This window comes from Cebus imitator, unplaced genomic scaffold, assembly GCF_001604975.1.
Source record: "Cebus imitator isolate Cc_AM_T3 unplaced genomic scaffold, Cebus_imitator-1.0 Scaffold0, whole genome shotgun sequence".
NCBI lineage: Eukaryota > Metazoa > Chordata > Mammalia > Primates > Cebidae > Cebus > Cebus imitator.
Genome location: NW_016107315.1, coordinates 19354250 through 19366317, shown reverse-complemented (window position 1 = coordinate 19366317; position 12068 = coordinate 19354250). Strand labels below are relative to the sequence as shown.

Genomic DNA, 12068 nt, shown 5'->3' with positions numbered 1-12068 from the left:
GGGCGCAGTGGCTTCACAGGTGATTTTATGCTGGCCTTCCATCTTTTCTGGATTCCTGCCTTTTACAGCCGAGGTGCTCCGTGGAGTCATGGCAGTGCCCTTTGTGGAAGACTGGGACTTGGTGCAAACCCTGGGAGAAGGTGCTTATGGAGAGTGAGTTTGAGTTCTTTTACCTTGCCTTTGTTTTCTGTCTGCATATTCACTGTTTTGGAGTCTAATACTCTGGTGACTTGGTGAGTAGATGTTTGGATCCAAGGCTTTTGGCGACTATAGTTACACAGTGTTTTGCTAGGATTAATATTTTTTCTTCCCTTTTTAAAAAAAAAAAAAAAAGTTTTCTTTGTAAAGAGCTGGAAGGGACACGAAGTTATTATTTCCGTGCCCACAAATTGTTTCTCAGGATTTAAGCTTTGTGGTTAATTGAGCAAATGAGCAGACTCCGGAGATTGCCTGCTTGGTTTCAGATCCTTGCTCTATCACAAACTGGTCGTTGTTTTGTGATCTTAGGCAAGCTTTCTAATGTCACTGTGTACTTATCCTTTACCATCTTTAGGATGGCAATAATGGTATCTACCCCATAGATGCTTAGGACAGTCAATTACACAGGCACATATAGTATGGGATTAATATGCTTAAAAGTATATGAGTAGAACATGTATATATGTGATGTGCCTTAGAATTACCTCAATGTATTTTATGAAGTGTTTATTAAATGACTTGTGTGACAGCATAAGGACATCTTTGGAGTGTTAGCTATTGTATTTCACGTTTCAAAAAGGAGTAGTATCTTGCGAACATAGCAGAAACCATTTACTTGGTTTCTCCCTTGTGGATAAATTAATAAAGGTAAAATAGTTTTAGATGGGTCATGTATAACCTTTGGAAGTTTTAGAAGAAATGGAATTCTGTAATGTTAAAACTCTTTTCCTTTTTAGAGTTCAACTTGCTGTGAATAGAATAACTGAAGAAGCAGTCGCAGTGAAGATTGTAGATATGAAGCGTGCCGTAGACTGTCCGGAAAATATTAAGAAAGAGATCTGTATCAATAAAATGCTAAATCACGAAAATGTTGTAAAATTCTATGGTCACCGGAGAGAAGGCAATATCCAGTACTTATTTCTGGAGTACTGTAGTGGAGGAGAGCTTTTTGACAGAATAGGTATGGAAAAAAAATTTAAGATAATTATTCTTAACAAGTTTTTTAATTTGTTTTTTAAATCTTGGGTATGCTATTAGGTCATTGTCCTTTCAGAATTGCTCATGCAACAGTGAAATTGGAATAAATTATCTTTAAAGAATTTTTCAAACTGGTATTAATAATAAAAGCGTATGTAGAGTCAATGAAAGAAAATTCTTTTCCCAAGTTATTTAAGTGATTTTGATTAAGATTGGTGTCTTAAACAATTTAAAAGTGACAAACTGTAGTTTTATGGTACATCATAAATGCACTGTATCCTGAATGCAATGTATTGCCTATACAATTTTTTTCTTTGTAGATATTCTAGTTACATGAAATCATTGAATGTATTTACAGATCTAAAATCATAGCATGTTGTTTCCTTCTGGTTTACATGAAATAATTGAGAATTTTCTAGGATTGCTTTTTGTATATTAGGTAAATTCTGTGTTTGCTATTAATACTTAATCTATGTAGAATCAAAGGATTGATATTACAGAACACTGAGAAGTACATAAAATAAATCTCTGGATCTAAATTTATAATTTAAAGCTATTGTATTAACAGTTAAAAACTGATACAGGTAATAGGATCTCCAGCGTGACTCAGGAGAGAATTGAGGGTAAAAGAAAATGGAGTTAATGAGAGAGATCAAAGTATAAAAAACTGATAAAAGAACTTTTATAATAAAACTGTGTTTTATGAAGGACTTCACAGGCATTAGTGGCTTTGTAGTGTGAGACTATATGATGTTTAAATCTGAGCCAGGTGTGGTGATACATGCCTGTAATCCTAGCTACTGAGGAGGCTGAGGCAGAAGGATTGCTTGAGCTCCAGAGTTCCAGGTTACAGTGAGTTATGATCTGACACCAGGGCACTCCAGCCTGGGTGAAAGAGAGAGACCTTATCTCTTAAAAAAAAAAAGAAAAGCTACTTTGGGAGGCCGAGGTGGGTGGATCACGAGGTCAAGAGATCGAGACCATCCTGGTCAACATGGTGAAACCCCGTCTCTACTAAAAAATACAAAAAATTAGCTGGGCATGGNCCTGGTCAACATGGTGAAACCCCGTCTCTACTAAAAATACAAAAAATTAGCTGGGCATGGTGGCGCATGCCTGTAATCCCAGCTACTCAGGAGGCTGAGGCAGGAGAATTGCCTGAACCTAGGAGGTGGAGGTTGCAGTGAGCCGAGATCGCGCCATTGCACTCCAGCCTGGGTAACAAGAGTGAAACTCTGTCTCAAGAAAAAAAAAAAAAGCTAAATAATAAAAAGTATAATCTGTATAATATTTAGTGAAATTGGCTTAGATTTGCCCAGACTTCTCCCTTGGCGTATTTCAGGAATGAAAAAAATATTAGCATAGCATTTAGAAGAAAAGGGGGAGAATGTGAAGGATACTAAATAAATCAGTGTTAGTATAAGAGGAAGCAGGGGCTTTAGAAGAGGGGCTTCTAAGGCGTGGCTTGCATTCTTGATCTGGATGTTGGTTTTCTTTTTATATTTTTCCTGTGATATTAGTTTTGCCATCTAACAGGTGAATGTATGAGTTAAACCCTGTATCTGTTAGTGGACTCCTGAATTTTTTGTTGGCATTTGATTCTGTTTGCTTAAGTATATTCATAATGTCTAAGCTTCAAATTAAGAAGCTATATGGTTACCACCTGATTATATTTATTCAGTAAACTAACTTTCATAATTGTTTTAGAGCCAGACATAGGCATGCCTGAACAAGATGCTCAGAGGTTCTTCCATCAACTCATGGCAGGGGTGGTAGGTATAGTTGTCTCTTTCCCTTTTACTTAAAATTAGTAAGAATAAATTACATGACCAAATTCTGGTGTGTTTCTTTCTGCCTCCCTCTTAGGTTTATCTGCATGGTATTGGAATAACTCACAGGGATATTAAACCAGAAAATCTTCTATTGGATGAAAGGGGTAAGTTTAGCATTTTGTCACTGATACCTAAATTATTTTATTATACAAGTAAAATCAAGTCTTTAGCATTACTGGAATTTCAAGACAAAATCTGAAAAATCAAGGAAATTTTGGAGACTTAGTATATTTGGAAATCACAAGTCTCATTATGCAATACAATTGCAGATAAGGTAGAGAAATCTGACCTAGGTACAAGGCTAGCTCACTTTATGTATAAGAATATAAGGGTCTCACTCTGTCGCCCAGTCTGGAATGCACTCTGTGATCCCGGCTCACTGCAGCCTTGACGTCCCAGGCTCAAGTGATCCTACCACTTCAGCTTCCCGAGTAGCTAGGACCAACCACAGGCAGGTGCCACCATACCTGGCTAATTTTTAATTTTTTGTAGAGATAGGGATCTTCCTTTGTTGCCCAGGCTAATCTTGAACTCCTGGACTCAAGCTATTTACTGGCCTTAGCCTCCCAAAGTGTTGACATTATAGGTGTGCACCATCTTGCCTGGCCAAGAACAGTTTAAAATAATTCTTCAATGGATTAATAATGGGAAGTTCCTATGGAATACCGTGGACCTTAGTCTTGTCCTGTTCACTCTTTTTACATATGACTTGGATAAATATGTAAGACATTTAGTTATATTTTATGGATGCCATCAAATTTACAAGGATGGATAGTGAAAGTTTTAGCTTACAGGGTCAGAATCAAAATAGAAATGTCAACTATGAGGCAGTAGTCTTTGCCTGGTTTAATGCTTTATTCTTAGTATTAGAATAGTGCTTGACAAATGGTCAGCTTTTTTTTTTTTTGGAAACAGAATCTTGCTCTGTTGCCCAGGTTGGAGTGTAGTGGCATGATCTCGGCTCACAGCAACCTCTCCCTCTGTGGTTCAGGTTATTCTCGTGCCTTAGCCACCTGAATAGCTGGGTTTACAAGCCCGAGCCACCATACCCAGCTGATTTTTATATTTTTAGTAGAGACAGGGTTTTGTCATATTGGCCAGGCTGATCTCGAGCTCCTAGCCTCAAGTGATCCGCCTGACTTGGCCTCCCAAAGTGCTGGGATTATAGGCGTGAGCCACCGCACCCAGCCTTTTTTCTTATGTGCATGTGGATTTTACTTTTTACCCCTTTAAATTGAGTTTATATAACATAAAAATACTTATTTTTGCCGGGCATGGTAGCTCACGCCTGTAATTCCAGCACTTTGGGAGGCTGAGATGGGCGGATCTTGAGGTCAGAAGTTTGAGACAAGCCTGACCAACATGGTGAAACCCCGTCTCTACTAAAAATACAAAAATCAGTTGGGCGTGGTAGTGCACGCCTGTAGTCCTAGCCACTCAGGAGGCTGAGGCAGGAGCATCACTTGAACTCGGGAGATGGAGGTTGCAATGAGCAGAGATTGCGCCACTGCACTCCAGCCTGGGTGACAGAGCAAGACTCCGTCTCAAAAAAAAAAAAATCTTTATTTTTATTTAAAATTTTAGAAATGCAGGTACACAAAAATTATATATAATATAAAGAAATGTAAATAGACATGTATCAACCCACCTGGTTTAAAAATAGAAATTATTCATGTATAAGAATGCTCATAGTGGTGGTGGTTTTAATACAGGAGAAAACTGTAAATAACCCAAATGTCTATCAGTAAATTATGAAATGGATGGCTTATACCTATAAGCAGTGGCACGGATGAATTTCAGGTATATAATGATATAGAGCATAAAGGGACAGTTGCAGAAGAGTTAATATGTCTGATTCTATTTATACATAGTTCAAAAATATGTAAACCTAGTATACTGTTCAGGGATGTAAACCTGGAGAAGAAAAATCACACAGAAAAGCAAGGGCATAATAAAACCAAATTTTGAGAATAGTGGTTACCTCTAAGAAGGTGGAGGAGGGAGTGTATTTAAGGAAGTATTTACAGATTTCAAAGGACATAGAACATTGTTTTACTAAAGTGAGTGGGTGTTTATTACATTGTTATTTTTTAGATCTTGTATTAACATACAAGATATAATTAATATTTTGTTTCTATTTAGTATTTAGTAATCTTTTTAAAAAAGAAATAAAATGTTACCAGTGTTTAACATCCTTCTGTTTATTTAAAACTTTAAAAATTCAGGTACACAAAAATTCTTAGATAAAATATTATAATGAAATGTGAATAGACATGCATCAATCCTCCTGTTTATTTCATCACAAATATGTGTTTTCTTTCTTTTTCTAAGAGCTAATCACATTTCTAAATTTAACTTTTATTATGTGCAGTTCTCTAACATAACTATTATGTTGCAGACATAACAAAGTCCAAGGAATATTAACAGTTATCTATTAGTATTTTAAGTGGTTACTAGTCATAAGTAATTTGGAACTCAATCTTGGTGGTTTGTCCAGATAGTGTTATAAATAGCTATTAAAAAGATAATCAGCTGGGTGTGATAGCCCATGACTGTAATCCCAACACTTCACGAGGCTGAGGCGGGAAGATGGCTTGGTCCTAGGAGTTTGAGATCAGCCTGGACAATATAGACCCTGTCTTTATGAAAAATTAAAGAAAACATTAGCTAGGCATGGTGGTGCATACCTGGAGTCCCAGCCACTGGAGAGGCTGAAGCAGGAGGATTGATTACTTCAACCTAGGAGGTCAAGGCTGCAGTAAGCCATGATCACACCACTACACTCCAGCCTTGGCAACAGAGTGAGGCCATTCTCAAAAAAAAAAAGAAAAGAAAAAGATAATCACATTAGCTACCTCCTAAGTCAGATAGTGGTAAACATTTCAATGGTTTACACGTTGTGTGAATGTACGTGATTTTTAAAGAATCAGTCCCCTATTTTGAGACATTTAATTTGTTTATAACTTTAAAATAGGACTTTTATACAGTGATGACTTTTATAAATTTATGTAAAGGGCCAATATAAAAATTGGGTCATGCTATACTATTTTTCATGCCATTAGCCTTTTTGTCCTACTTGTACAGTATTTCATGTCAGTATGTATAGATATACCTTATTTTTTTCAAAGCCTACCTCCACGTTTTCCATTGTACAATGTATTATAAGATTTAATCATTTATTTACAAATACTGCTATGAATATTCTTGTTTTTGAATTTGTGGGATTATTCCTATGGATATAGAAGTGGGAATTGCTAGTTCAAAGAGCGAATATTTCACATTTTAGTGTGTTTTACCAAAACGCCTTCTGAGAATAGAGGGCTTTTTCTAACTCTTAAGACTGGGTTACATTCTGTAGTGCTTTGCTTTAAGATCCTGTGGTGCTCTATATTTTTGTAATCTTCATAACAGTTTTCTATTGTCAGTCTTTACTGATTTATCTTCTACCTGCATTGGCTGGCATAGTATCTATCACTAAGTTGCAGTAGATATTCACTAAATATAAGTTAAGTCCTGCCTGCAGTTTGTGTGTATTAAAGATGGGAAGTTAGGGTGGCGGTTTGGCTTTCTGATTTTTTTTTTTTTTTTTTTGTACAGAGTTTTTCCTCTTTTTGTCAGACTCCCTACTTTGAAGAAAAAAAAAAGTATTGTGGTTTGTTGAATTTTGGTTGGTCTTCAGATATTTTCTTCTGCTAACTGGGTTTGTTTGCTGCTGAGAAAATTGTGCCTAACATATTACTGAGGTTACCTTCCTGCTCTCCACCCTACCTGATGAAGGGCTTTGCTTTGCTTTCAGCTCAAGTTTAAAGTGCTCTTTTCCAGAAGGGCAGCCCCTCTGACTCCACCTTCTTGCTTTAATCTGTTCCAGACTGTTTTGCATGTTGATGATACTTTTAAGTTAATAGAAGAGATGAGGCCTTTTCCTACTTTTGACATAGATGATATATTTTATTTTTTTAGATTTCTTTGTGTTTATTTTGCGTATTTGAAGTTCTACAAACTTTAAGTAACGTTAGTGATTCTTTCTCAATAAAACTTATTCCTGCAAGTATATCTATTTGCAAAACGTTTTTATTCAGTGCCATCATTTTTTCTTTTGGTTTAGATAACCTCAAAATCTCAGACTTTGGCCTGGCAACAGTGTTTCGGTATAATAATCGTGAGCGTTTGTTGAACAAGATGTGTGGTACTTTACCATATGTTGCTCCAGAACTTCTGAAGAGAAGAGAATTTCATGCAGAACCAGTTGATGTTTGGTCCTGTGGAATAGTACTTACTGCAATGCTCGCTGGAGGTAAGAGCTCTTTAATCATGGTAAAACTCCTATCCTATGAAAAGTCAGATTAGTTATTCTGAAATAAATGAAATAAACCAAGGAATTCATATTTGTATAATAGTTTTTTGTTTTCTTTTTTAAGAGAGAGGGTCTCACTCTGTTCCCCAAACCAGCATACAGTGAGCTATTATAATTCATTGCAGCCTCAAGCTTCTGGGTCCTCTGGCCTCACTATTTCAAGTAGCTAGGACCACAGGTGCCTGCCACAAGATGTCTGGCTAAGTTTTAAAAATTTTTTGTAGAGTTAGGGTCTTGCTGTGTTGTCTAGGCTGATCTTAAACACCTGGTCTCAAGCAAGCCTTCTGTCTTCACCTCCCAAGCTTAGGAGTAAAGGCGTGAGCCATGACACTCAGCTTCTGTAGGAGTATTTTAATAGTGTCTTGATCAGTTTGTGCTGCTGTAACAAAGTATCATAGACTACATACCTTATAAACATCAAATTTATTTCTCACAGTTCTGGAGACTGAAAGTATGATATTAGGGGTACCAGCCTGGTCATGTTTCAGTAAGGGTCCTCTTCCTGATTTGCAGATGGCTGTCCTGCTGTATGCTCACGTGGTGGGCAGCCAAGAGAGCTGAAGCAAGCCCGCTAGTATTATTATTATTATTTTGAGACCAGAGTCTTGCTCTGTCACGCAGGTTGGAGTGCAGTAGTGTGATCTCAGCTCATTGCAACCTCTGCCTCCTGGGTCTGGCGATCCTCCTGCCCCAGCCTCCCGGCTGGGATTACAGGCAAGTGCCATCATGCCCAGCTAATTTTTGTATTTTGAGTATAGACAGAGTTTCACCATGTTGTTGGCCAGACTGGTCTCAAACTCCTGACCTCAAGTGATCTGCTCACCTCAGCCTCCCAAAGTACTGTGTTGGGGGCGGGGGGCTGTGTGTGTGTGTGTGTGTGTGTGTTTTTTTTGTTTTTTTTGTTTTTTTTTTTTTTTTTTTTTTTTTTTTTTTTTTTTTTTTTTTTTTTTTTTTGAGACAGGATCTCTCTCTGTTGTCCATGCTAGAGTGCAGTGGCACAATTCAAGGCTCACTGCAGCCTTGATCTCCCAAGCTCAAGCAATCTTCCTACCTCAGTCCCCTGAGTATCTAGGACTGCAGGCGTGCACCACCACACCTGGCTAATTTTTTGTGTTCTTTTAGAGACAGTCTTCCCATGTTACCCAGGCTGGTCTTAAACTCCTGGACTCAAGTGATCTGCCTACCTTGACCTCCCAAAGTGCTGGAATTATATAATTAGTACCCTATAAAAACACAATATTGGCTGGACACATGAGCCTTTATTGGATACTAATAAGGTCTTAATAAGGGCACTAATACCATTTTTTGAGGGTTACCATCCTCAGGACCTAATCACCACTCAAAGGCCCCACCTCCAAATGCCATTACATTGTGAGTTAGGATTTCAACATGACTTTTGAGGGGGACACAAATGTTTAGTACATTGCAAGTAATAACTTATTTATAATCCCAAAATTTTTTAAGATTAGCCATGCATACTTATTAAATACCACAATTCTTTTCTATGAATCATGTAAACACTTTTGAAGACAAGAGTAGGGCAAGAAGTGATTCATGTATTTTTTTATTTTATTTTTTTGAGACAAAGTCTTGCTCTGTTGCCCAGGCTGCAGTGCAGTGGTATGAGTTTTGATCTCTCAGGTTCAAGTGATCCTCCCGTCTTAGCCACCTGAGGAGCCAGGACTACAGATGCACGCCATCACACCAAGCTAATTTTGTTTATTTTTTGTAGAGATGGGGTCTCACTATGTTTCCCAGGCTGATCTCAAACTCCTGGGCTCAAGCAATCCATCTGCCTCAGCCTCCCAAAGTGCTGGAATTATAGTCCTGAGCTACCATGCCTGTCCTGATTCATCTATCTTTGAAGTATCTCTAAACTTTCCAAGTTAGGATTCTTAGTTTGAAAACCATATTGAATTAATTCAAAGGAACTTTTCATGGATTTATATTATTATTTTTCCTTGAAATCTTTGTAAATGAGAACATTCAAAAAAATGAACTTGCTTTGTTTTTAGAATTGCCATGGGACCAACCCAGTGACAGCTGTCAGGAATATTCTGACTGGAAAGAAAAAAAAACATACCTCAACCCTTGGAAAAAACTTGATTCTGCTCCTCTAGGTAACTGGATTATCTTGAGTGAAAGAGTATTGATTTCTTGGATATAAAGTCTAATGCTGTTTGAATTTTTTCTTACGTTTTTTTCTTTTAAATTTATGTCATGATTTTTATAAATTATTAATTATAAATAAAAATTAAGGAAAAAATAACTCTTTAGTCCCAGGACTCTGCAATAGATTTTAAAAAATATTTTGAGGAGTGTATATTCAGAGCAACTTGAATCTATGCTTTTAGGTGGTTTTCTATTTAAAAATAAAAAAGCTTTGATATGTGCTGTATTTTGTTGCAAATACATTCATTTGTTGCCTAATTACAGGGTGTACTCTAACAAATGTGTCATTAGGTGATTTCATCATTGTGTGAACATCGTAGAGTATACTTACATAAACCTAGATAGTATAGCTTACCATAAATCTAAGGTATAATGGTACAGCCTATTGATCCCAGGCCACAAACCTGTACAGCATGTTACTATACTAAGTACTGTAAGGAATTGTAACATAATGGTATTTGTGTATCTAAACATAGAAAAAGTATAGTAAAAATACAGTATTATAATCTAGTGGGACTGTTATACATGTGGTACATTCTTCACTGAAACATCATTAATGTGGCCTATGACTATGTATAATGAATATATGTATACTATTTATATGTGTATACAAAATGAGATCACACTAATTTGTAAACGTTTTTGGTTTTAATGCTCTGTGAACATTTTTCCATGACAATAATTATAGGTCTACATCATTGTTTTAAAGGCTGTGATGATATTCTGCCATGTGGATATGCCTTACTATATTCTTCTAATCACTTTGTTGGAGATTTTTCTAATCTTCATAGATATAAAAGAGATAGGATAAGTATCTCTGTAACTTAATCATGGTACATAGCCTTAAATTGTTTATTGAAATCCCCAGAAGCAAAATTGCAGGCTCAAGGATGTAGTTTTTATTATTATGGCTTATATTGTCAAACTGCTTCCTGAAAGTTCAAACCATTTTATCACAGTCTCATCAATTTACATTAAGAAAAAAAACTAATAGGCCTAAAATGATAGCTTTTTATTTTAAATGTAATATTAATGAAGTTGTATACCCTTTACGTATGTATTAGTTTTTTGTCTATTTTGCTCATTTTTGTCAAGGATATTATTTTTTTCTTAACACTTTGAAGTTTTCTTTCTTTCTTTCTTTCTTTTTTTTTTTAACATATTGACTTTTGCATTTGTTACAAATATTTTTCACAATTTATCTTTGATTTTCATTTTGTTTTGCTATATTGACATTCAAAGCTATTATCTTGTCCTTTATGGTCTCTGACTGTATTATCACTCGTCTTCTACCTCTGGTATTTAAAAGTTCCCTGTGTTTTCATTTAGTGTTTTTATGGCTTCATTTTTACATTTAAATCTTTGGTCCATTAGGAAATAATTTTGATATAGAGAGCTATATGAATTTTTTCTCAAGAAAATCAAGATACCTTAGGATGGTTAGTTAGATTACTGTCTCTTAAAAGTTATTGGTGAATAAATGTTATTTATAAAACTGTGAATAAGGTCATATGAGAACATGACATTGAAGTAATGAAATTCGGTATTGAAAATGGATAAGAGGGGTTTCTGTATCTTTTTGTTAATCTTGTCACATGAGGAGAAACATTTCCATCTGGCTCTTGTTCTCAGTGGCAAACAATTGAGAATCAGATCGGTGAAAACTATTCCAAGACACAGACAACTGCATGAAATTAAAGCTGTAATTTAGTAGCTTTAATTATTTATCTTCCCCAGAAATAATATTTAGTAAGTAAGCCAACAGAAAATGTGTTTCTTACCACAAGCCATAGGCTTCTCTAATCTCTGTGACTGTTTTCGTGAATGTTGTCTTAATGTTTGTTTTTAGCTCTGCTGCATAAAATCCTAGTTGAGAATCCATCAGCAAGAATTACCATTCCAGACATCAAAAAAGATAGATGGTATAACAAACTCCTCAAGAAAGGTAATATCCTTAAACTACAAGTTTGTTTATTTTTCTGTGGAAGAAATGGTAATTGCAAAGTCACTGTCACAAGTCAACAACACAAGATAGGTATGGTCTCTGTCCTCATGGATATTAGGAAAAAACATATAAAAATAATTTTATTAATAATTATAAAGGAGAAAGTCAGGGTACTATAGCTAAATGTTTGACCAAGTCGTAAGGGACAGGGAAGAATTTTATTCCTGAAGAAATGACATTAAATCTAAGATTTGAAGATTAAAGGGAAGCTAGCCAGGCAAGGTAAGTGGCAGATTTAATTCTGAACAGAGGAAGCAGTATTTGAAAAATCTTTGGTTTTAGAAAGTCTGGTGCATTTGAGTAACTTGAATGATCAGTATAGCACAAGCCATGTCTGTTGTGTTTATCATTATATCACCAGTGCTTAGCACAGTAGGTGGTGTGCCATAGACACTCATTAAATATTTATTGACTGAATTGAGTAAACAGGGAAGTGGGAGACGAAGAGAGGTTTGAGATGAGGCCAGAGAGGTGGCTAGTGGCCAATTTGTGGAAGAACACCTTGTAAGCTATGTTAAAGATTTTGGGC

General features: G+C 36.1%; 1 protein-coding gene across 4 annotated transcripts in view; it reads left to right on the top strand.

The window, feature by feature from the left end:
• The window catches only part of CHEK1 (checkpoint kinase 1), a 30919-nt gene that overhangs the window by 1785 nt on the left and 17066 nt on the right, over positions 1-12068 (top strand). For all 4 annotated transcript variants that reach the window (XM_017523722.2, XM_017523715.2, XM_037736361.1 and 1 more), the window contains exons 2-8: positions 69-153; positions 936-1159; positions 2884-2948; positions 3043-3112; positions 7114-7302; positions 9378-9482; positions 11384-11479. In XM_017523722.2, coding sequence (XP_017379211.1) covers positions 89-153; positions 936-1159; positions 2884-2948; positions 3043-3112; positions 7114-7302; positions 9378-9482; positions 11384-11479 — 814 coding nt within the window. In that variant the 5' untranslated portion in view covers positions 69-88. The remainder of the gene's footprint in view (positions 1-68; positions 154-935; positions 1160-2883; positions 2949-3042; positions 3113-7113; positions 7303-9377; positions 9483-11383; positions 11480-12068) is intronic.